The 25,027-nt window shown below is 37.4% G+C and overlaps 1 protein-coding gene across 4 annotated transcripts in view; it reads right to left on the bottom strand.

Moving 5' to 3' along the window:
• Positions 1 to 2,011: 2,011 nt before the first annotated feature.
• Positions 2,012 to 25,027, bottom strand: part of UHRF1BP1L (UHRF1 binding protein 1-like) — a 77,345-nt gene continuing 54,329 nt past the window's right edge. For 3 of the 4 annotated variants that reach the window (XM_014964055.1, XM_014964056.1, XM_014964057.1), the window contains 10 exons: positions 23,491 to 23,632; positions 22,532 to 22,725; positions 19,272 to 20,770; positions 18,670 to 18,845; positions 17,126 to 17,262; positions 15,493 to 15,643; positions 10,282 to 10,538; positions 7,624 to 7,732; positions 4,783 to 4,952; positions 2,012 to 4,068 (listed from right to left, as the gene is read on the bottom strand). In XM_014964055.1, coding sequence (XP_014819541.1) covers positions 3,943 to 4,068; positions 4,783 to 4,952; positions 7,624 to 7,732; positions 10,282 to 10,538; positions 15,493 to 15,643; positions 17,126 to 17,262; positions 18,670 to 18,845; positions 19,272 to 20,770; positions 22,532 to 22,725; positions 23,491 to 23,632 — 2,961 coding nt within the window. In that variant the 3' untranslated portion in view covers positions 2,012 to 3,942. Of the gene's footprint in view, positions 4,069 to 4,782; positions 4,953 to 7,623; positions 7,733 to 10,281; positions 10,539 to 15,492; positions 15,644 to 17,125; positions 17,263 to 18,669; positions 18,846 to 19,271; positions 20,771 to 22,531; positions 22,726 to 23,490; positions 23,633 to 25,027 lie in introns of those variants that run through there. The other variant, XM_014964058.1, reaches the window with a different exon arrangement.

The following is a 25,027-nucleotide window of genomic DNA, read 5'->3' as shown; positions in this document are numbered from 1 at the left end:
GAGGTTTGTTCCTCCAGCACACGACCACTATGCCTAGCCTTTTACTATACATTTTTTTGCATTTGCTTGGTACTGATTAGCAGGATCTTTGTGTGGCTCATGCTTTCAGATTCCACGTCGTTAATAAGTAATGCAAGATCAGGAGGTACACTACACCACCATAAAACGGAATAGAGTGCAGCTTCAGGGCAGATTGCCTGCACCAGTCCAAGCCACGTGTTTGCCTCAATACCTGAAACGTGTGCTTCAGCGACACAAAGCCTGCTGTGAGGTTCACAAGGGACAGGTACCTTCACTGAAGCAGAGGAAACGGGGCTGCTATTCAAAAGATAGTCAGCAAAAGTGACGTGGCACGTTTGGAAGGAAAAAGAAAAAAACAAAAAAAAAACCAAAAAACAACAACAGGTAAGTTTGTGTTGCAGGGTTGTCAAAAAACTCATTTCCCTACCGAGAGGGATGAATTAGTGGATTTCACAGCAAGTGCCCACAACTCCTTTGCTACTTAATGTATTAGCAAGGTCATTTTCTGTTCCTACAACAGATAAAAAGACACTGATTTATATCAACAGCTGAAACAGGATCTGGAGTACTCTCCAAAATTTGCAGATGGCAACAATGAGCTGAAAAATCTACTTCACACATTTTGTGACGAATGTTTTAAGAACTAGACCAATACGAGCAGATTTTTTTATATAGAAACTATTTTCTCCATCGTTACTTACCTGAAATGCTGTCACTGCAAGGAGCTTGCTTCTGCAATACATTCACACATTTTGTACTTCTGGAATTGTAGATGCTGGATGAATTTATTATCACATTCCACTTACATTTACTATGAATAAAGGTAACCATTACTATGTCAGACTTAGGAAGTGTTCTGTAGCTAGCAATTATCCTTTAGAGATTAATTATGATCGCAGTTTAAGACTCCAAGTCAACTCCTAGAGGAGGCAGTGTACAAACAGACACGGCTAATGGGACCAGGAGAAAAAAAAGGACTTTGGCAGAAAAAAATGAAAAAAAAGAAAGGCAGTTCCTTACCAGCCAGTACCATGGTCCCCACAGCCAACAGCCATGGTGGGTTTTAATATCCAGGGATTGGAACAGCTACTGTCATGAAGCTGGAGCAGGGACATGAGAGAACAGGTATGATCTCTATGAAGCTGCCACTCCAACAGGCCTTTCATAAGTAATTCTGGAAGGCCATGTAATTTTGGTTTAAAATTGGTGCTTACCAACCATGTTAGTGTTACTGGGAGAACTGTAACGGTGTGGGCCAGAATGATTCGATGACCAAGCCCGGGAAAGGGAACAGCCTCTCCAAGGTGAGCTACATCGAAAGCTTTGTTAGGCATTAAAACAGTATTTGTAAATAAGCTGAATGAATGTTCAGCTAATCTGTAGACCGGTTTAAATTTCCACAGAAAATGTGAAATAAAACTTGGTAACAGTTCACCTGCAAGACTTCTGGAGTCAATTTTCTGTATGTATTGGAGGTCTCCAAACTTTGTTCCATTTAGCTCTTTGCAGAAAAAGTGGTGATTCATTTAAGAGGCTCGACTGATGGTACACATTTCATATCTAGGATTTAAGGAGGTTATGAACACTAGCAGAGCCCTGAGAATGAATTAAGCCTTTTTATTTAATCTGAGGCCTTTAATTGCTATTTTTAGTATAACCTATTAAGGCTTAGTTTAACTTTGTACTTTCAAACTTTAATAAACTACCTGTCCCTCTGCATTTTTTCAATAGCAAAACTCATTTCAGTGACACCGTACTCTCACTCTCAGTAATGTCAAGTCCACAAAGAAGCACACTGATCTCTTCGAAACTGTCCACAGATCATGCTCATCAACTGCAAAACTGCCATGAAGTAGAAATGTATTCCATTATAAAGAACTGTAAGAAAGGAATACCCTGAATTTCAACATCTGTACTGAGAAGAGCTGGTTGGGGTTGTTTTGGGTTTGGTTTGTATTTGGTTTCTGCCAAAAGAAGCGGTACTAGCATGTACAGAGTAATAAGGACAGGCATTTGATATTACTGTTTATTTCTTTTTAAAAATTAGACAATTCTCAATGTATTATTCTAGCAACACACTACTAAGCACTCTATACATTCCTTTCTTCAGAATAATTCTAACTAGATCTTGGCAGGGATAAACTGAGTAAGAATTACTGACTTTAATAGTACCAATGAGAATTAAACCAGTTGAGAACTCCTCCCCTGAATCTGACATGATACTTGTGTGATATTGGACTACTCATATATAATACTGTCTTTTTTAAATACCTTCTGAAATAGAAATATTTAGTTTCTCTGTTAGAAACATCTGTGTGTATATTTTTTCATCTTATTCAGAATAGTAAGATAAAAAATTTCCATGGGCATTAAAGGGAGTTTCAACTAGGGTTTCATAAGGCAGGCTTTAAAATAGTGCCTGAACCAGTTCTTCCATAGAGCTCTTGATTAAAATCTACATACTTTCAATAACTATTTTCAGCGGTGTAAATTATGTGTCCTCCAAAGAGTTTTAATGAAAACCATTTTAATTAAAACTAGTTTGACAGCCTGAATACGCAAAGTCAAACCACAGGATACTTTTTGAGATTTGTCTGTGTTACCTACAAAAAAAACTTCCCTCAAACATCCCATGGAGCAGAAACAATTGTGGTAGCAATCAAAAGATTTTCAGTTGTCAGATCCAAGGTCACTAGTTAAATTATTCCGTCATTTTTACTTCTAGCAAAACCAATCTCTTACAGGCCTGTATGGTTTTGTACGTTGTTTCCTAAATTGTTTAAAAGCACACTCTTATATTCTCTATTTTACAGTGTTGTGCTTTTTAATTTATTCATCTGTACCACGTTTTAGCTGAAAATTATTGTACAAATCACCCACGATTTAAACTGTATAATTACATTTCATGTAATCTCACAATTTCATTGGGTAATTAAATGATTCTCTACAGCTTTTTTATCAAAAAAAAGCAATATACAATTAATTAATCCCTGTAGGATTTCTCCCCCTCCCTCTTCCCCCCACCTCACAAGCATTGACATTACATATTTAAATACACTGGACCAAATCCTTAGGCATGTCTGATGAGAAATCAGACATGCAAAATGGCTCAAAGCTCACCTTTCACAAAGGGCTGGATCCTATTGCAGGGCTATAACCTCATCACAGAGAGAGGAAAAAGAAAAACTAAACTGTGAATGTCTAAATTACATCAGCTGTACAGATGCAGTGGGCCTTCATGCAGAAGGAAAGCCCAGTAGTATGCCCTCTTACTTAAAATCTCCAGCATTAGCTGTGGTATTTTAGGAGTGGGTATGGAAAGGGTATGTGGAACTGTATAGCACCAGAGGATTATTTTTAAAATCCTCTCTGGGCAAATTACTCTGAATTTAGGGCCAGTTTAGAGCTGGTATTTTAATTTTCAGTAGCTATACTATTCTAGAGGATCTAGCCCATATCATCATAGTGCAAATGTAGATACCTTCTGGTACTAATAAAACAACATAACCTTAACAAACAGAGGTACAGTTTGTTAATGAGGTGTGGTACATTTTACTCAGTTATGCACCTAGGTACATTCTTTCATTGCTGAGCCATCCACTTTTCAGAAAACATTTTAAAAATAACATCTCCTTTGATAATATTAAAAGTAGATGATATGATTTTTTTCTTCAGTAAATTAATAAAGTACAGTATAAACTGATTTTTCCAAAGTCATTTCAGTTTAAAATGGGCTGAAAAAGTTACAATGCTTAATGATAATTTCAGAATAGTAACTAGCTTACAAACATTTTGTTCGCAATGAGTAAACTTTGTGACAAAAAAAAATAACCGTGTCTTCCAGCGATTCAATACAGTATCTTAGATGTCACCATCACCTGAAGTTCTGTTGATGATGCCTTGCACCAACAGAACACTGTCCTACTGATGATCAACATTCATCTTCTTTATACGATGAAGCAGGGCATCTTTTTCCATTTGGACCTCAGCAAGAGCCATTTTGGCCTTGGCTAGTTCCTGTTTGAGACATTCATTTTCTTCAATAAGCTGAAATGATTGAGTTAGAAAAGAGGGTTATTAGTATTCCTGCATGGTCTCGACTTTTTCCGTTACAGTAACTTTTAAAATACCATATGTTCACATTCATTGCTGAGTGCAGGTTTGTTGGGGCTGAGTCAGTTGCAACAGATTCCCAGTCAGAGAGCGTTGAAGATGGAGAAAGATGAAGCAGTCAGCTCAGAAGGCAAAATACCCAGTGTTTTAGCTACACCATTTCCATTCTGGAGTGCAGTAGAAATAACACCAGGTTCTAAGCTCTAGGAATGGATTCTTACCCAATGGGAAAAACAGCCAAGTTAATGCGTGGGCTTTGTCATCATCAATTCAAAATCCAGGTACGATTGACAGATTAGTAAAGGTCTGACTAAACAGTCTGGTCCTTTGTCTTTAGCAGTTGTGTTGTACAGGGATGAGGAACAGAGAAGAAGGGAGTTGCTCCCTCACAAAAAATCCCTCTTATGTAAAGGAGACTAATTAGTCTGCAGTATATTATTATCCTATTTAGAAATTAAGTAAATAGTATTAGATTTATTTTCCATGCCTAATTGCTGAACCATACCATAATTCATATTTTCCATCCCAATTTCTAAAGAGATGTAATTCCAAAGCCTACCCCTAGACAGACTGACAATTATGACTGTTAATGATTGTAACAATTTTTTTTGGGGGGGTGGGGGAGGAGTCAAAAGAAATTCTTAATACCTCATTTTTAATGAAGTCAGCTGAATCCCTGCTTGACTTAGGCGGTCTGGGAATTTCACAAGCAGTCTGTGTGGCTTGATCCTGTGTTTTACGTCCAGCAGGTCCAGTTGCTTGCTGCAATGCACCACCTGAATTCTTCATCTTTGACACATCATTTACTCTTTGATTGTCTGTATCACAGAAAGATACTTAAGAATAGTGCCTAAGGTTTGTTTTTTTCCTAAAGTTTGATTCTCATCAGCGCAAAATTAAAACCACCTAAACAAATATACTTGTAATATTACGTACGTTTATATTTACGTCCAAAAAACAAATTTAAGAATAAAAAAAATTAATTAGAAGTCATATACCCTTCTGGAGGGAGAGAGAAAGGAAAGGAGGCATAAGAAGCAATATGTAGCTTCCAGCTTGAAGAAAAGTACTACAAGTTTATACTGATGAATATCATCACCAGAGAATGTGCATTCTGAATAATTAGAAGTTTGAGAACTATTAACATTGCTATTAATATTCTGTCTCCAGATCAAAATCAGATCTGGAGACTGCATTTATATTTAAAGACACACTGAGATAAACCTGCAGGATCAAGTTTTTTAAATTAGAAAATAACTTAAATGACTTGGCATTAAAGAAACTTTCTAGCATTAGTAACTAAAGTGCACTGTAACATCTATTAAAATATACTGCTGTGCACCAAGGGAAAAAACGAGGATCAAGGTTCTTAGTAGTCTAAAAAATACTCTGGGTTTTGGTTTTTTTTTTTTAACACCTCCTTCTACGCAAGAGTTTTCTGTTCATTACCCCCTCCTCCCACCACACACACACACACGAGAGGTCTCAAAAATGTAGCACTGCAGATACATAAATGACTGCACTGCAGATAGCATTTGACCTATGCCTTTGAAGTCACTGTACCTGAGCAGTCCATGGCAAGAACAGGGATTAGAGCACTTCACCAAAAAGGAGAAAAGATATGAATTGAAAGAAACCTTAAAACTATGTATTTTCTCACTAAATTACTATTTCTCCCAATGTTTAGTATAAAAAGATGACCAAAATGCATTGAACATCTTTAAATATTTGAACAATGTATTAGATAAAGTGGAGGAATTAAAATACAAGCAAATCACGCCATAGCGTACCTCTGAGAGAAGTCTGGTCCATCTTTGCTATACCTTCCCATTAGAGAGGTGAAGGGGGCATTAAGATCACCCTGCAGCCTCCTCTTCCTCGAGTCATACAATGCATTGCATATTGTTGGATTAATATATTCAGAACCTGGATGAAGGGATGGGTGCGCTTTGCTATTTTGTGAACAATACCGATTGAAGGGTGGCTGACACACTGAGGGGCAAGGCTGTTTTTCAGAGGAACCTGGACAGGCTGGAGAAATGGGCCAACTGGAGCCTCGTGAAGTTCAGCTGAAGCCAGTGTGAAGTCCTGTAGCTAGAAGTAAACAACCTCTTGCTCCACCACAGGCTGGGGACCAACTGGACAGAAAGCAACATTGCAGGGAATGACCTTGGTCAGCAAGATTTGTCATGAGCCTGCAGTCAGCTCTGACAGTGAAGACCACACATATACAGGCTGTACTAGCAAGAATACAGCTATCAAGATGAGGGAAGTTATCACTCAGGAACAGTGATATCACACCTGGAACACTGCATCCAGTTTTGGATTCCCTAGCGTGAGAAAGATACTGACAGCAGACAACCACCGAGACAATCGCGGCCAGGAGCACACGATGTACAAATGAGGGGCTCAGAGAGATGCACTTGTCAAATCTGAATATAAGAAAGCTATGGGATGATCTTAATGCCACCTTTGCCAACCTAGTGGAAGGATATAGAGAATATGGACCAGACTTCCCTGAGATGCTTGGCAAGTGCTCAAGCACTTCTGTCTTGAGGTGGCAGGATGGGAGGCAACAGACACAAGCTGCAATGAAGGAAATTCCAATTAGACATTACCAAAAAATTTAATCATAAGGGTGGTCAAACACTGGGACAGATTATTTAGGGCAGGTTGTGGTATTGACTTTTTCATGCTCAAAACTTGACTAGGCAAGGCATTAAGCAACTTGATCTAATCTGCCCCTGCTTTGAGTAAGGAGCAGGACCAGATGACCTCTACAGGCTTCTTCCAATGTAAATTACTCTGTGATTCTTCAACATATTTGTGAAAGACAACAGTAAAGCTCCAGCTCTAAATGTATTGCCTTGTTATGAATATTTAGTTTTTCTCACACATGTAGAAAAAATGTTTTAAGTGTATAGATGTTTCATGAAAAGTACGAAGTTAAATCACTGTTTGAAATACAAGTCTCGGTACAATCCCAGCCATGAGCTGCCCGGACACCACCGTAATACACAGAACTGAAAACTGCTACTTGTACTTCTCAAATAGCCTTTTGTTTTACAGTATTCTCTATTACTACCTGTAATACAGAACCACAAAGACAATAGGTAATCACCTTGGTAATTTGTAAAGAAAGGCTATTTTTTTTCCTTTGGTTTGTAGCCAATTAAAGGAACCTTGGACTTATCATGATGAAGTGCTTGTGCGCTGATGAAGCATATACTAATGAAGTTACATGCATATTTTTATTTCTCTCAGACTGATTCAGCTCTGGGTTGTTATCTTCGCCAATACACTATTCAATAAGGTAGTTTTCCTCCATGTGACTACTATTTGAATTCAGGTACATGGCAACACAACTTGCACAAATTATCATTGGTTATCTTTTCATTATTAGCCACATGTCTGCACAAAGGAAAAAAAACGGTATTAACAGTAATTAGATTATAATATCCAGATATCAAGGCACAGGAACATACAAACCTCTAATAAGAAAAGTGCCATCATCATTTCTTTCTATCCAAAGTATGTCAATATGCAGTTTTATGGGTACCAGCTCAGATGCTTTGAGATTTTCATGTGGACTGTCATCCTAAAAAATACAAGTATTCAAAATTGAGTTTACCAGGAAATCAAAATTGTTAATTAATATGTTCAATTAAACATAAATGGATTTAATGAAACTTGAAAAGGAACACTTCAGAGCAGAATTTTCTAATGGGATCTCCACTAAACTTCTGCTCAATTTTCTTTCCTGGGGATCATATTAAAGGCCTGAATTTATCTCTGGTGTAAGTCTGCTGAACTCAATATATACAGTCTGACTAAAATACTTCAAAGTATTTTTACAGACATCTCAATAAGATTATATCCCAACTCAAGACATTCTTTAGCTCAAGAGCTCACAGAGTCAGAGATAAGAAACCTGCACTATATAGTATCTGATTTTCCCTTGAACTATTTAAAGATTGAATAAGTACAGCTATCATTCTCGAGCGGATTTTGTCTTTTTAGAATTTAGTTTGGGATGACACCAGCTGAAGTTCAGTTATATTACTGTATTCAACAGAAGAGAAACTTCACAAATTACTTCTTCTGGGGTCTCTCCAGGAAGTCTTTATAGTTCATTATCCCTGTCAAGCAGAATAACACTACCAGTATAATTAAGTATGTAGCATGAAAGCTGTTGAGATATAACTGCCAAAGTTTCTTGTGACAGCACTAAGATTGCAGTAGGAAATGCAAAAAATAGTCACCTTTCTTAAATTCTTCCCTCTCCACCCCCCGATGAAACACACTGAATCAAGTCTCATGCAGAAGAAATAGAATAATATATTGCATTGAACAGGCAATGCAGCATAAATTTGAACCATATCCTCTCACTCTTTATTACCCAAAAATTCACCTGTATGTGAAATTTGCAGTTTACCAATCATCATGAGTAACTTCACTGCAACTTGGGTGCACTGCTGAGTGAGCACTCCAGTGCTTTTGCTGCCAAGACAACTCTTGTTACTAGTTTAACAATGAATAGCCTATGAAGATGGTCTGAGAGAGGTGGGGTTGTTCAGCCTGGAGAACAGAAGGCTCCACGGAGACCTTATAGTGGCCTTCCAGTACCTATAAGAGGGCCTACAGGAGAGATGGAAAGGGGTCTTTTTGAGCAAGTGTAGCGATAGGACAAGGGGTAACAGTTTTAAACTGAAAGAGGGTAGGTTTATATTAGACATTAGGAAGAAATTCTTTACTGTGAGGGTGGTGAGACACTGGAACAGGTTGCCGCGGGAATCTGTGGATGCCCCATCCCTGGAAATGTTTAAGGCCAAGCTGGATGGGGCTTTGAGCAATCTGGTCTGGTGGGAGGTGTCCCTGCCCATGGCAGGGGGTTGGAACTAGATGATCTCTAAGGTCCCTTCCAGTTCTAACCATTCTATGATTCCCCACGTCAAACAGCTGCTTTCTCAAGAACATTTTGCTTAAGGCTGCCTTCTAGCAAATAAACTGGCACAATCACATTTTTAAATTTAAATGACTGTATGTTAAGATTTTCCTTTCTGCACTTGAGCATCCATATTTGTGATAAGTTGAAATCTGAGGAATAGATCCACAGCTCCTATACAAATTCTTGTGTTACTCCTGTAGTAGAAACAGCCCTAAAGAAGTGCCCAAGGATCCTCAGGGGATGGAAAAGCTGCATCACGGTCAGAGGGAACACCAATGCACTTTAAATAGAACACACACCACAGAGAAGGCAATTGCCCTTCCAGTCAAGAATGAGAAGAATCAAGGCCTCAGCCCCAGATGCAGAACTGGAGCTGCTGTTATTCCAGTCCTCACTTTGAACAAAGTTTATATGGGCAATTATTAATTTCTAAAGCAATGTTATAATTATCTTATCTTTACGTTTGGGTTGGGGTTTTTTTTTTCCCCTCTTGCCCCCCCACTTCCAAAAAAGTGTCCTTATGTTCATATTCAATGGTTGTGCAGCACAGAACTCACCATCTCCTCTAAATGCCTGAAAGAAAATCCCCTAGGAGACTTGAGCAGAAGCGTTCTCTTAATGTTACTATTTTAAGCTATGATGGTGAGAAAAGTTTTCATTATTTAGTATCTCTTTCTAGGTAGGGCAGAACATGAGATCTGGGTTCTAAGAAACAGTATTCAAGTGGCTTGAACTGGAGGTCTCATTACCTTTTCCCTTCTTTTGTACTGAACTTTCATTAAAAGAACTATCCTCTATGTAGGAGAGAATATTAACCTCTAGAATCTATGTTTTGTAATTATGTTAAGCAAAAAAGCCCAAACAGAAAAACCCATATTGTGCCTCTAAGAACTTGGCATACCTAACATGTAAAACTCCCAGACACTGTCATTCTACAAAAGAGACAGGGAGGAGAGGAAAAAAGTATAAAATATTAATTCATATAAATAGCTTAGTCATGCAGAGAATTCCCCTCTAGGCATACCACACAGCTAACCAAATCTATGCATTTTTAAATTGTTTTATTGTTATCTAAAGACCTTCCAGAGTATGATAGCAGTGTCTTTGAACTTAACTGTATCCAGATTAGTAGTTTATCATCAAAGAAACAAGAACACAATTTCTTTAGAGCAACCGCATAGCTCACTATGTTAACATACTTTTAAATTAATCCTTGCATTAGAAACTTTTATCTTCATAGGCATCACTTCTGCAACAGTTTCATCTTCCAGAAAATGCTGAATGTTTGTGAGGGAAGATGTTAGAAATTCAGCACTGAAATTCTCGACATGACACTGAAGAAAACCATTTTTCACAGCCAGCAGAGAATGTATGACAGCACTAGGCCCACTTTCCCATCTCAAACTGATCTCAGGTGATGAATTAACTGTTCCAGGCACAGATTTACAGTCGGAACCTGTTGGAAAATGAAAACAAATTTGTATTAAAATTTTGCAATGTACAAAAAAGCAATTATGATGCAATTACTTCTACCTCTATTGTCCAAGTGATTTTCCTAAAATATTTAGACGTAATAGCCACGAATTATGGCATTACAAATACAGAACTTCAGAGGAAATTTCTAAGTATATGACTTCAAATTACAAAAGAGAAATAAACAGTACATGCGAGGACTAGTACCTCACTGTAACAACAGAGAAGGACAATACAGAACTTTGGCTGTGAAAAAAAAAAAAAAAAAAAAAAATTGAGATCTATTTCAGGCCGAAACTGAAATTCTGAAGAAATATCCCAGAAAAAAAAAAAAAAAAAAAAAAAAAAAAGTGTATTTCCTCAATGTCTTGATGATGGAAAAACAATTATTTTACATTCTTTTCTGTTAACTCCTTCAATTTTAATTCAGAAAAGCATTTAAGTCTGTTCATCCTCTCAGGAGAGCAGCTGTTCTCTTCTAAAGGCAGAATTTCCTGACTCAGGAACTTACTTGCTAACACAAAGGAACATAAACAGCAATGCAGTAAGATGGAGAACACAACCACATCGTGCTTCCATTATTTGGGTGGCAGCAGATTTGAACCTTAAAGAACCTCTAGCAGTTCCTTGTTAGTTTCAATATCTTTAACCAGTAAGGACAATGGCAACATTCAACTAAAGAGTTCTAAAATAAAATTTTAAAAATAGAAGTAAAATAAAAAAAATAAAATAAAATTATATAAAATAAAAATAAATAAAACATTAAATATTTATGGTAACCACATATGGAGAGGCAGAAAATGGCCAGTATCCATTTTTTGTACAAAAAAGAGAGTTCACCATCAGAAATAATTACACCATGGGATTCTCATGTCATTTGGTCACTGTGATGGCTGACACACAGAAATTACCTATATTACGAAATGAGTATTCACAGTAATTATATTAAGAAGCAAACATTGAAAGATAGCTGAAATCAAAGTAACCCATGTAAAATCAAATTAATTATGTCAATTTTCATTAGTAGAGCATCTAACTGTTAAACAAATTTGAGAGAATTAAAACAAAAAAAAATGCTTCTTGGTTTAAACTCTGGCTCCCTCAGGGAAGTACAATGTTTACAAGCTTAGAAGTTGGAAAAAGGATGTGGATAAAGTTTAATTTTAGAAATGAAGTAAGATTGCCTTTTTCTATTTTCGTTTCTTTAATACTATTCTTTCTCCTCTCCCCATATTACTGATGTGCAGTTTATTGTAATCTCTCCTTGATTTCTGCTTGTGCATATATGAGCAATTACGGGAAAGCTGAAGAGCAGATGTACGGGAAATTTACCAGCAGCCTTCTGATACCTCTGAGGACGTTATAGAGCCAGAGCTGGGCTCTTCACAGGGTGCTTGTCAGAAGATTGAGAGGCAACAGCTCAAATCACAAGTTCAAGCTGAGTGTAAGGAATAAGGACAATTAAGCAGGGGTGCAGGCTTCCTAGAGAGGTCGTGCAGTCTCTGCCCTTGGAGGTCTTTTCCAAGACTTCATGAGATAAAGCCCTGAGCAACCTGGCCTCATCTCAGAGCTGACCCTGCTCTGAGAGCAGCACTAGACTAAAGACATCTTGACACCGCCTCTGCTCCTCTACCCTCAGTTATCCTGTGGTCCTGTGAAGTGAGGGTTTCCTCTGTGGTGGCTTCTTTGCTGTCTACTATCTAAAGTTAAATAATAATGCATACTGTAGCAAGTGCAGCGCACTTTACCCCTCCACTTCAGAGATAACCTACTGCGAATAATCTGACATGTACTTTTCTACTGCAGAGAAAAATTATGCTGGTGAGTCTCAAGTTACATTGCTTCTCTTCAGTAAAACTTATCCTGGATGCCCGTATATAAAGGACACCCATACTTCACAGAAACAGTGTTTCTTCTGATTACTTCTTCTGAAATTACACATCTGGTTTACAAGGCACTTGGTTAAAAGTCCAAGGCGCCACTGCTGATTGCATTACATTTGTGAGAAACAGCCTTTTTGATACATCAAGTCTCTACAGGTCTCAGGTATCCTGTTAAAGAAAAGACGCTTGCAGCATGTGAACATATACTTCAGTATATTACTGAAAATTGTAATTTCAACATGCAACAGACATTGCCTGGAGCTACAGCAGTTCCGAGTAATTAATTTGATTTCCTATCTGTAGATCAATTGGGTTCCTCTTTCTGTATGGTGCTCCTTTCTCATGGATGACCTAGCACAGCAGTAGTCACGGCATATGCACGTATCTGTCGGCACCGGAGTCAGGGTAGATGAACATATTGTTCATCTGGGTTAACAAAGACCAATGGGAAGAACTGTAAACGAACATAAAAATCTTCAGCCTCTGCCAGAACCTCTCCCTTTGCAACCACTGTGCATACAGGTTTCCACAACACTTAACAGCTGTTACTCCATCATTCAATCTCTCCAATATGTAAGTGAAGAATTGCTAAATTACACATTCCCTTCACCTCGGGAAAAAAAAAAAACAAAACAAAAAGCAACAAACAAACAATCAAACAAAAAAAGGCACACTGCAAGTATCAGGTACCTTTTGTGGATCTAGTCCAGACAGAAAAGAATTAGGTACTAACAGTCCTTGGGAGGAAGGGCAATTGTCCAGACGGGAGACCAACAACCACTCTGTCCAATGAGTCCCTGGAATTGATTTGGGAAACTTCATTTCCCTTAAGGATTTATATTCTTCCCACAAATATAGAGAAAGAAATAAGTAGTGTGTGCTGCAAGTATTTCCAGACCAGAAAAGAGTGCCTGCGTCATTGCTGGAAGAATCCAACAAAGTATAGAGAAACAGCAGAACAAAAGACCACACATTCAGTCTCAGCCATAAAGTCAATCTTGGTTATCTTACTGATACCTGAAAGGGGCACAGTCAAGAAATGATGGAGTAAAAATTACATTAATAAATATATTTGGAAGCAATTTGGAAGCTGCTATGAACTGCTGGTCTCTTCTCCAAGAATGAGAGGGTTTCAGTAGAAGCACTGTCCTTCCTAGAGTACCTCTACCATACTCCATCCCCCCATCTTTTGTTACTGCTGCCAGACAAGAGCTGCTAAAGGCATCGTCCTGCAGCGAAGTACACAGCTGCCACATGGCCCTGAACACCTTTGTAGACTGTAAGTATGACTTGATTATTCATTGCTTTGCATGATTCCTCAGTTTACTGGTTACCATTATTAATTCAGCCCTTGAGTAAGTTTTATTAAAGGTCTTGAGGGGGGGTTGCTTTTATTGGGATATTTTCTTACACTTCACCGGTTCTTTTAGTTGTATTATATTACTGTTAACTCATTTAAATTGTTTCTTTTGATCTAATTCTCAAGCTTTTTCCCAACCTTGATCCTCCGGAATGCCTTTCTTTTTTTTTTTTTTTTTTTTAACTGGTTTCTCTCTTAGTTCTTTTATTAGAAGGAATGTGGGAGATGGGGAGCAGCCTGACTGAGTACAGAAAGCATAGCCCTACAGTGGAGCGAAGAAAAGATCAGTGGAGAGGAAAAAAGAAAAACGGGAGTGACCAGCAGTGTACAAAACCCAAAAAGATGTTGTTGGCCCACCCATCTCAATACCCACCAGAAAGGGAAAGGAAGAGATATGAAGCAGAAGCATTTGGAGATTCCATTCACATTTATAATTCTTTGTCCATAGAATAATCAGCCAGTGCACAAGCCTCTCTCTCAATCAGCTGAACGAGAGGAAGCAAGTTCTAGTTTTAGATCCACATGACAGCAGGGAGGTGGCATGTTCTTTCTATTTACTCCCTCCTGCTTTTACAGAAGATATGACAGATAGCCAGAAATCAGTTTGCCTGCTGCATAAACTGCAAGGCAGCCATGAGTCTTCCCTGCTAGACCACCCTCTTGCCTTCAGATGCCTGAAGACAACTCCAACATCTTGCCACAGCTGCTCAGGCAGCAACTGCTGGCAACTGCTCAGCTCACCAGAGTAAATGGGCTCTTTAGCTGAGGCGTCAGAGGCTGTACCATCAAGCACAACTTTCTGAGGAAATCCATGCTGCTGGAAGGCTGGGAATAAATGGCAGCCAACAGCTGCCATAGCTGTTTCCTGGGATAGAAGATTTAGCAGAAGCAGGAAGCAGGTGCATCAGGGATCTGCCCCAAAAACCCTACAGTGCAACAGAGCTGGCATCCAGCAATCCATGTGGAAGGCTGGCAGAGGGGAGCAAAGCAAACTGTGTCATGAGGTGGCACGCCAAAACATCAAGCCAAGGAAAAATCCTCACAGTATGTGAACTAGGTTTTCTGGCAGAGAATATATATGTACTCATGGCCAAGAACAGCTCTGACAATACACTGGTTGATCTCGTTATGCAAATATCTGGCACGACACTACACCCTGTGTTCCTATCAAGCTTTAAAAAGAAAAAAGAGGGGGGGAAAAAAAAAAAGCTGTCCTTGCAGCTCATCTTTCCTGACACAGACTCAATTTTTAGCTTTTCTTAAACCACAGATTATGAATCTGTTTAAACTCTGGGTGTTAATTTAACCTAGAGAAATAGATCTTGAAGAAAAGAAACAGCCCTTTGAACTAAGGTACATTCAAGCAATGTATCATTAGAGAGTAAGAGAGTTCCATCTCCATAAAACCATAACATAATGTAATGCAACTTACTTGACTTTAATCAGAATTCAATGCAACACAATTTTTTACCCACGCTATCAGAAATAGTTCAATTTTTATGAATTAAATTAGGAAATTTAGGCAGTTAGGAAAGAAATTAGAGTAAATATTCTAAACCAGCATAAAAAGGATGCTATTGCACTAACATAAAACTAGTTCTGTGCTTTTAGGCTAATACAGTGTTTTTATTTACTTAGAACAAATGTTTCCAACTCCAGTTTCACAATACTGAGATCCCATTGTTAGCTCTTACCAACAGTTCTGTTGCAAAGATAGTGTCGAACACTGATATTTCCCAGTTGATTTGGTATCACCTGGTTGACCTGTAGGCATATTTCTGTGTCATCACCTCTGATGTCAATTTCACCATTAACACCAAATATTTGGAAAACCACAACAGACATCTGTCAACAAAATCAAGATAAAACAATATGAGATTATAAATTGAATTTACAGTTATTATTGTTTCTCTAAGCTTTTTCCCCCCACAAAAAGAAAAGAATCTTTGTATCCATAACTGTTGCTCACAGAAAAGAACAGTTTTCTCATTTCTTCTTTTCTTTTTGTTCCCATTGGCTTGACAATGGGGTTGGTTGCATGATTGTCTGTCCAAAGACAGACACTTGTATTTACAACCCACGAATACCAACTCAGAATTGGCCAGAAAAGCCATGAAAGTGAGACAAACATTTCCCACTCTAAGAAGCATGTGACCTACGTGACACTTGAAATTTTCTAAGGCTGCATTTAACTTCATCCATATCCTAAGCACAACCAAGCATTTGTGGTGCTGAATCAGATCTGGTTAAAGAACCAGGATAGGCTACTAAACTTTGGCTATCTGCATAGTAGCTAGACCTTTTTCTCTATTTAGTGCATTGCAGTATCTTTCAAAAAAAGTAGCAGTCAGTTTCAAAAGTCAGCTTTGGTATCAGAGGACTCATGTCCATCATTGTTACCACTATTTTGGGGTCATTCTTCTAATAATTTTTTAGTTATATTCTGCAAGTAGAAAAAAATACACTAACGTGCAATCATTTCAGTGAGCTACTTCTGTTCATATTTGTTTTTGAATGAAAGTGATCCACAAACACTTAAAACAAAGGTAGGATTACATGACTAACATTCCTAAAAAGTAAAATATGTCAGCAAGCAGACAATAGATTTCACTGTCTTTTTTGGGTCTACATACTCTTAGAGCTCCAGTTCATGATCTTAACTGATACAAGAATGTAATTTAAGCAGCATTGATTATGTCAAGGATCAGCAAGGAATAAGTAGATAGGCAGATGGAAAAAAAATTGGACCCTGCATGCTGTTCTCTGAGAGGAAATCTCTCACTTGCACTATTCTGATAATCTTCTCTAAATAGTGGGCATTGTCCTGCCACAATCCTGGACAAGCGGCATCTGTGATCTGATCCAACAGGGCAGTTTTTACACCCCTACTTGTAAACACTACAGAATGCTACCAGTGCTATGGAAGCATCTCCATGTAAGAGATGTCAGTTATGGTGCTTTCTTTTATCTATACTTGATGTTAAGAAGCTAATTTTAAATATCATATTCAACAGAGCATAGAAGAACATAATGATATTATAAAATATTCCTATGTACTGAAGCAGAAATATTCCTTTAAGTGGCTACTGCCATTTATCAACAGTGGCTATAGAGGAGATAACCAGGACAAAGAATGCTCAGTGTAACTTGGATTGTAATCTTCATTTGCACTTAATACAAGTGCACTAGATCTATAGGTTTACATAATGCACTAACAAAAGCTCCCAAAACTACTTGAAAAAATCACCTCTGAAAGCATTCACTTTAGCTCTATTTTAAGGTTTAATTTACTGAAGCATGTAGTCTAATGGAATTCAATAATATTACCATTTCTTCACTAGTCTCATGGGCATTCTCTGAAGCAGCGCTCATGGCATCTGGAGATGACCCATCACAATTTTCAATCACTGTGCCTCCTTCATGGGCATTTTCTGATGGGCTTTGATTGTTTGTGGCTGTAATACCTTCCATATATACATCAGAAAAAATGCAAAGTTAGCATAGCATAACCTGAATCACTCCTGCATTAAGAATAAAGTCAGCGTCTGTTATCGTATGCATACATTAACTAATTTTTTAAGATGAGTTGAATGGTTTATTAAACAAATATTTATGATTGAACCGCCAGATCCATTCCTCTTACAGAGATTTCAAAGTTCTAGATGCTATGCAAGTAAGGCAGTGTATAGTGACAAACTCAAAACGGCACTCTACATGCATTGTTTAAAAAATTGTGAAGGGTCTTTTTTAGTCTTCCAAATCAAATACAAAACTGATCCAGCAAAAAAACGGTTAAAGATTCCAAGTCATATATCTAAAACACTTTTAGAGCAAAAGTTTGCAGTTTTATATATAGAGAAATAAGCTATATATATTTTTTCATTAGAGTGAACATGGTAGTGTTTCCTTGACAACTAGAAAGCATGCAGACTTAACCTGCAGTTAAATACTGTTTAACAAGCTAAAAAGACACATAAAGATTATTTAAAATGGAAAATGTACTTTATGGCATACTCCCACATAAGCCCATGCAAAAATACTCCTACAATCCAAATACATAACAGGCTGAAGCATTCTTCCCATTGTTGTTCTAGACTGACAAGAAACCCCACAGAAAAAAAATGGTCATTCTTCATTCAAAGTAGAATTTATCAGAAAAGAGGTATCAATGAAATCTTACCATATTTTCTGACATTAGAAAATTATTTAATCAGTTTTGCCAGAGAGCTACTAGATCATTAGAGTTGCATAATCCACAATACTACAGACTATACAGACATAATTACCAGTCGCCTGAATTCCTCCCTCAGATCAGGAGCAAACGCTCGTGCACAGAGGAGCAAAAATTGGACAAATACCTGCTGTTAGACAGTCAATAGGTAAGAACTGCTCCATAAGGAACAAACTGCAAAGAGACTACCAAATCTATCTGCCTGGTAATTAGGGATCGTGAGCATTTGTGAAAATCATCTACATTTAAAATTAAAGCTTCTTTACCCCTTCAAGCGTAACACTGATTCAGGGTACAAACCTGTAAATGCTTAAATCCAAAGTAACAGCTTTTAAGCAAAGCAGGGAACACTTCTGCTTAATTCAGAGTTGCAACATAGCACTGCAATGCTTCTACCTTCCTCAAGAGAGGAAAATTAAATAGTGTTTAATTAAGAAGCACTACTTAAGCAGTACACTTTACTGTTTTCCCTTGAAATGATGTGCTGTGAAGATACTTGATGTTACCAACTGGAGAAGCTAACAGAAACAGTGCAGTGAAGTACCCAGGATTTGCTGCACTACAATTCTTCTGAGTATTATTTTAGTAATAAATAATGTTTTCATGTATTGCTTAAAATTATTTTGTTAAACCTACTTACCTTTCTCCAGAAAGCTTTGGCTGTCACTTCCATCGCTCTCTATCAAATGATCCTCCAGCATCATACTATCAATAGAGATGGTATCCAGAGAGACTTGTGATGGACTTCTCTTCATATTCTTGTAGGAAACAGAGAATGTAGGGAGGTTGGATGGGCAGCGTTCCTTAGGCTTTGCACTTATAAAATATAAAGATATTAGGAAATTATTATTTCAAAGTAAAGGAATTACATATAAGTTACCTGAAAAAATTCCTGTACATCAGATAAGATATAAAAGAAAAAAATCTGATCATTCAATTATCCTTTGGCAAGAAAAAGAGATAAGCATTCCGGTAGATATTTATGTCAATGTTTTTCTCAATACATATTTCATAGCACTTAAACTGAAAGTAAACAGTTTAAATCAATTAACAGTTTATTTTAGCTTTCACTGAATGCTGGATATTGCATATCTTATATCTTGATATACTTTTAAAGTTTTCATCTACTAGATGTTCGCTTCTGTTGAAGTGAACTGTTGACCATTAATAAAAGCACGTGGCCAAGACTGATAAATATTTTCAGATAGTAAGAAAATTGATTTAATATTAAACCTTCTATACCTTGATGCAGACTGGGATGCAAACATTCTAACCGAAGTCACTTTCTCTTTGTTGATTTCAAGTTCTTCAGGTTCTAAGGCAGTTTCTGTTTCCAAGTCAGTGACTTGGGTAGGACAGCCTTGAGTTGTGCTTTCCTGCTCATTTAACTTATTTGAGAATATGTTTTTGTCAATCTCTTTATCAATGAAAAATTCAGTAGAATCTTCTCTCTTATTTAAAAGAGATGCTGAATCCCTAGGCTGCAAGCTACTTCTCTCACTTAGAGGTCCACAGACCTCCTCTGAATCACTTCTACTAAAAAGTCCACTGCTTCCTCCTTCACTTGTATCTCCCAAACCTTTATCTGATGCATCATCTGAAAATGACGTTCCTTTCTGAAAATCCATATTACTGTCCGATTTAAACAAAAGAGGATCTATTAAAATTTCTTTATTAACTTCACCATTCAGAGGCTTGCAGTCATTTACATAATCAAAATTAGTAATACCAGCTTGCACTACCTTATTGCCAATTACTTTACTCTCTGAAGTAAGAGCTTCCCCATTTCCCAATGGGGAGAATTCTGATGCCACAGGACTTCCTTCTTCCACAACTGGAGACTTGCAAGGGTTTCCCTGAGTCACTGGATGGAGCAGTAAGGCTAGCTCTGCACTTTTCAGTAGGATCCCAATGCAGACATCCGTTTGCTTTGCAGGTTTTCCTGTCACTGCTTCTACATCATTCCTTAAGTTTTCCAGGAGCAATACAAGAGATTCATGAAGAAACAGCAAAAAAAGATACTGGTAATGATTGATCTGCACGCTTACGTGTTTTTTAACGTGGACGAGAACATTTACATCTGCATCAGAGGAAGAGCTTTCAGCAAGCCCTCCTGAAGTGTCTGACATCTGAATGCTGTTGGTCAAGGGCTCTGTCTCAGTGCTGTAATATTCTTTTAGAAGTTTCTTACGTTGCAGTCTATTGGCAAGATCACTAGATTCACTTTTTGGAATGTTCAAAGCTGTCTGATTATGCGATAAAAGCTCTTTCTGTGACTTGGCAAATCTTACTGGCTGGCAAATCCAAAGTGAAAGTGGGAATGAATCCACAAAGCTTATTGGTCGGCCTTTCCCACTTTTTGTTCCTTCATAATCTATCCAAAACTGGGAAAAATGCAAAGCCCAAACATCAGTAGCTGCAGATGTCTTTAATGCACATTTATTTAATTTTGGGATGATGTAACCTTTATAAACATCATGCATTTTAGTATCTTGTTCGTGAGCATGTCTCTGGAAGATTGGATGCAAAAGATTAAAATTCCTCTGAGACTTAGGAAAAGCAGTGAAAGTTCTACTGAAAAATTCACAGTCTTTGAAGTTCTGAAACAAAGCTTCTAGATCAGAGTGTCTGCAGTTTGGTGAGTATCTTGTATTCGTAGCAATCATCTCTGAACTTTGAATGGAAAGTGCACGAGGCTGATCTCTATGAATTTCAGGTTTGTTTTCAGCAGGGATGATGAACTGCAAGAAAGAAATATATTTTGTCTTGTTAGAAATATGTAGATTAAGAAGGTATACAATTCAAGAAACAAAATAATAACCATGACAGCTAAAATAAAGGAATATAATTAGAATTTTATGAGAACTCAAGCACACTGACACAGAACAGGGATAAGTCAGGCTCACAGGTTATCATTTGCGTTTCCTCTCATTTTTAAGAATGATGCTGTGTCATCTAAAACTCAGTGTTTGTACAAAACCAGAAGGGTCTCAGGCTTTTCTTATCTGAAGGATTTAGATTTAAACCAGCTATATTACGCCGAAGTTTCTGATTTCTTCAACTTCGAAACAAGTTGGCAGAAAGTTTCTTCAAGTGTTCCAAGTATTTACAGCTTTGAACTCAAGTTACAATTCTCTGTTCTTCAACCTGATTTGTCAAATAGGGTTGTTCACTACACTGAGTACTACAGTATATTATTTCTATGTTAACATAGAAGAAAACAAACTAAGCATGGTAACACTGCCAATATTCTTAACATTGCAGAATACAGAATAGGTGACCACTATCTGATAATTATAATAAATTTTTTTTATCATAAAAATCAAAATATACTCCAAATCCTAAAAAAAAAAAAAAACCAAAACAAAATAGTTCAGTATACTGGATTTAATTTAACTTCCATATCTTTAGTGCAAGTTTTAAAGGAAATACATGTTTTATGCCAAATCCTGTACTTGATGTTGTTAACATGGACCTTGGTCACACTAGTTTTGCTAGCTTCAGTGACACTATCTTCTGCCATAACATCTCCATGCAGAATCTAGAAAGATCAGAGTGAAAAGTCATCCTAGAAACACTTAAAAGATGGGAGTGATGAAGCTTCTTCATGTAAATAAAAGGACTCAGAACAAAATAATCAAATACGTTGCTATATAATTAACTGTATGATATGTAGGTATCAAGCACACCAATAATACAAGACTCATAATGTGCTAGAATAGAAATAATGCAATTAATAAAGGGATGAAACAATTAATAAGAATCAAAGTTTGAGGGACTTAAGAATACTTTCACCTCTGAACCTTGGAAACAAATGCCAAATGCAAATCAGGGAGGAGGTGGTGGTGGTGAAATTGTCTGTTCAATAATCTTTCTCCTCCACAAAAGGGGAAGACAAGGGAAGCAAAAATTTGATGTTCAGCTGTGTTAACAAGCATCTCTCCTCTGGAATAAACACATGGAGAACGTGTGTACCTGAACTACAGCCAAGGGCCAGCAGGAAAGAGTAAACAGTGAGAATGGGTTTTGAAAAAAGAAATAAACCTTCAGATTAACTGCTTTCTTTACTCCAGGCATTCACTAACAAGACAGAAGAGTTTTGATGTACTACAAGCAGAGGAACAAGGGAGGCCTCTTGCATTAATACAGAGTGCAAATATGAATTTTTTGCTAGTTGTTTCTACTTCAGTGCTCAATTCTTTTTTTTTCTTCTGGTATATCAACTTCATTGAACACAGTGAAGTAATTTGTTAATGTTCCCATTCAAGTCTTCAGTACAAAACCAAAATACCCCTAGGACATAGATGAAGTAGTACGGAATGGTATGTTTGTCTTCAAACCATCATATTCTGCACAGTTTTCCAGAACAGCATTACTTATCGCGTGGGTGGTTTGTTAATTTATTTGTCCATTTATTCCTTAAGCTGCTTTGCAAATAGTTTTTCAGAATAAAAGTATTTTTTTCCAAGGATCCACAAAACCCCTCCTCAGTGACAGCATACCTTTAACATTAGTCCATCAACTCTAACGTCAACATGTTCATCTGACTTTGAATTGTCATTTAGCTTGTACATGGCCATGAACTGAATAAGACTCTGTTTCAAATCCAACACAAACTGATTCAGCCAAAGAATACTTCTCTCATCCAGGGTGAACTGTAAAGCATTCAGCTGGCCATACAAATTTGGACATGGAACTAAAAGAGAAAACAAAACAAAATCATGAGAATAAGTAAAGTATTTAGGGGTTGGTTTTTGATTTTTGGTGGGGTTTTTTTTGTTGGTTTGGTGTTTTTTTTTTAAAAAACAAGTGCAGACTTACATTTTTACCAGTATTTTACATCAGAGAATAAATTGTTAGGGGACACCTAAAGTGATGCTCCTTTCTCTCACTCCAAGCAAGTAACTGAATTTTTGAATGTAAAAGCTAATATTAGAATAAAATGAAGCCTGAAGAAAGGTGGAGAATGTCCTCATTACAGACGAAGGGCAGGACCAAGGAGATATGCTGTCCTCAAGTCCCATCCTCAAGAAATCCCCTGACATTTCTGTATATAAAACAGGGCCAGCTCCATAACACATTAATAAAAATAACTCCAGCAGATCTTCATTGCATCTTAGATATCACTAGTTTGAGTTCTTTTCTGTAGCCACTGAGTTCTTTTCTGTAGTCAGCCAGTGGAACCGCATGAACAATACATGCGTGCTACAGAATGAATAATTTATGTGTCAGTAAAAACGCTGGGAGTGTTTTCAGACTTAAAAAAACATGTTTATACTTAAAAACAGTATTTATAGGAATTTGCCAGGAGCAAGTACTGCAGAAATGGAGCAGTGTTGTGTTCTTCCACTGTAAAAAGCCATTACCTATTTCCAACTGCCAACCTGGAATTGGTACTAAGCTTAATAAGGGTGAAAGTAAGACATAAGATTTATGGTTCAGTACCAAAAAAAAGCCTTACTAGGAAAGTCCTTTCCATCGGGGTAGTAATATTCAGTGAATTCAATATGAATAGCTGGCATTTCTGGTGGAAGATAAAGTGACTTTTTATTGCAAGAGATCAGAGCTTTAGGGGAAGAACGACACTGGTCTGCTGTTGAAACCTGTAAACGATAAAAGATTAGTTTCATTAATACATTACATTTTTATGAATCATTAAGCATTTGCAGTTGCAAGGCACTGCTCCTAGTAGGGTAACATTCCACTGCTCTCAGATGTAGATGCCCAACCACACAAAGTGCTGACAACGAGAAACACCTAATTCCCTTCTAGTAAAAGTGATCTGCATAGAACAGTTTAATGAGAAAACTACATACTATTAACAGTACCAGGTCCCCTTCCTTCATGCGAGGCAGGAGGCAGCAGGTCACTTTCAAAGGCGTTCAGTAGAAGCCTAGAATGATCTGATATTTTTACTGCAAACACTACAGCTCCTGTATAAGCAACTACAGTAGGACGTGGTATATTTTTATACTGTCTGTCCAAAAAGATCCCGTATCTAGATGATAAGGGATAGATAAGCTAGAGAAGTTTATTACAGAAATGTTAGGAAGTCCTTGTTTTGTCATAAAGACAGGTTCCAGTACACGGGCCAACTCTTGACTGTTCCCTGCTAAGCACGGTGTTCAGCATGCACCTGGCAGAGCTCTGTATGCTTGGCTGTGCCCGAGGGTCTACTTCACAGAAGAATCAAGACACTATAGGACAGCAATCCTCCCATTTCTGTTTCCTTCCAATGTAAATTACAAAACAAGAAAGATATCACCTTTTGATATATATTTCACCTTAGATTTCTTGGAATGTACCCTATTTTAAAAGTATGCTGTCAAACCAAAGCTCTTTCATCCAACACAGTAGGTCAGACTGCTAGTTTAAAACTAGCCAACATATTAATATTGAATATATGATGATGTCTACTTGCATTACTTTCACTGGAAATAATGAATATATAACCTTTATAAGCCTGCTTCACTCTGTAGCTGTTGTCAAGCTACAAACATCTCTGTATTAACACACACAAAAATTCAAGTAATTACAGATCTATTTATTGTATAGAAATATTTATTGTATAGAAATAATGACAATTTAAAAAATATAAAAAGTATTGGTGTAGGGAGGGGGAGGAGACAAGTATCTGAAGAGCAGAATGCAAATGAAAACACTAATAGTACACAAAATGATATTACAAAACCATTTCAAATCCAGATGAAGGTTCCTGGTAGCAAGCTGCAACCTCCCACTCTCCCAGAAGCAATATGGCAAAAAAGCACTGAAAACTGGAACAAGAGCAAGTAGAGGTCACAATGACTAAGGGCACACACTAAGTATTTTTGTTAGGACCTGAAATTTAGAATAGATACCCCTATACCACTCTCATTCTGCCTTTGAGATATACTCCTTCACTATTCCAGTTGCCTCCTATCTGCAGCAAAGACTGAATCTGAAGAACAGCCAGCAACTAAAACTACTCACTCAAAAAAATTGGCCTGGGGGAGAAG

This window comes from Calidris pugnax, unplaced genomic scaffold, assembly GCF_001431845.1.
Source record: "Calidris pugnax isolate Ruff unplaced genomic scaffold, ASM143184v1 scaffold44, whole genome shotgun sequence".
NCBI lineage: Eukaryota > Metazoa > Chordata > Aves > Charadriiformes > Scolopacidae > Calidris > Calidris pugnax.
This window is presented reverse-complemented; position numbering and strand designations above follow the sequence as displayed.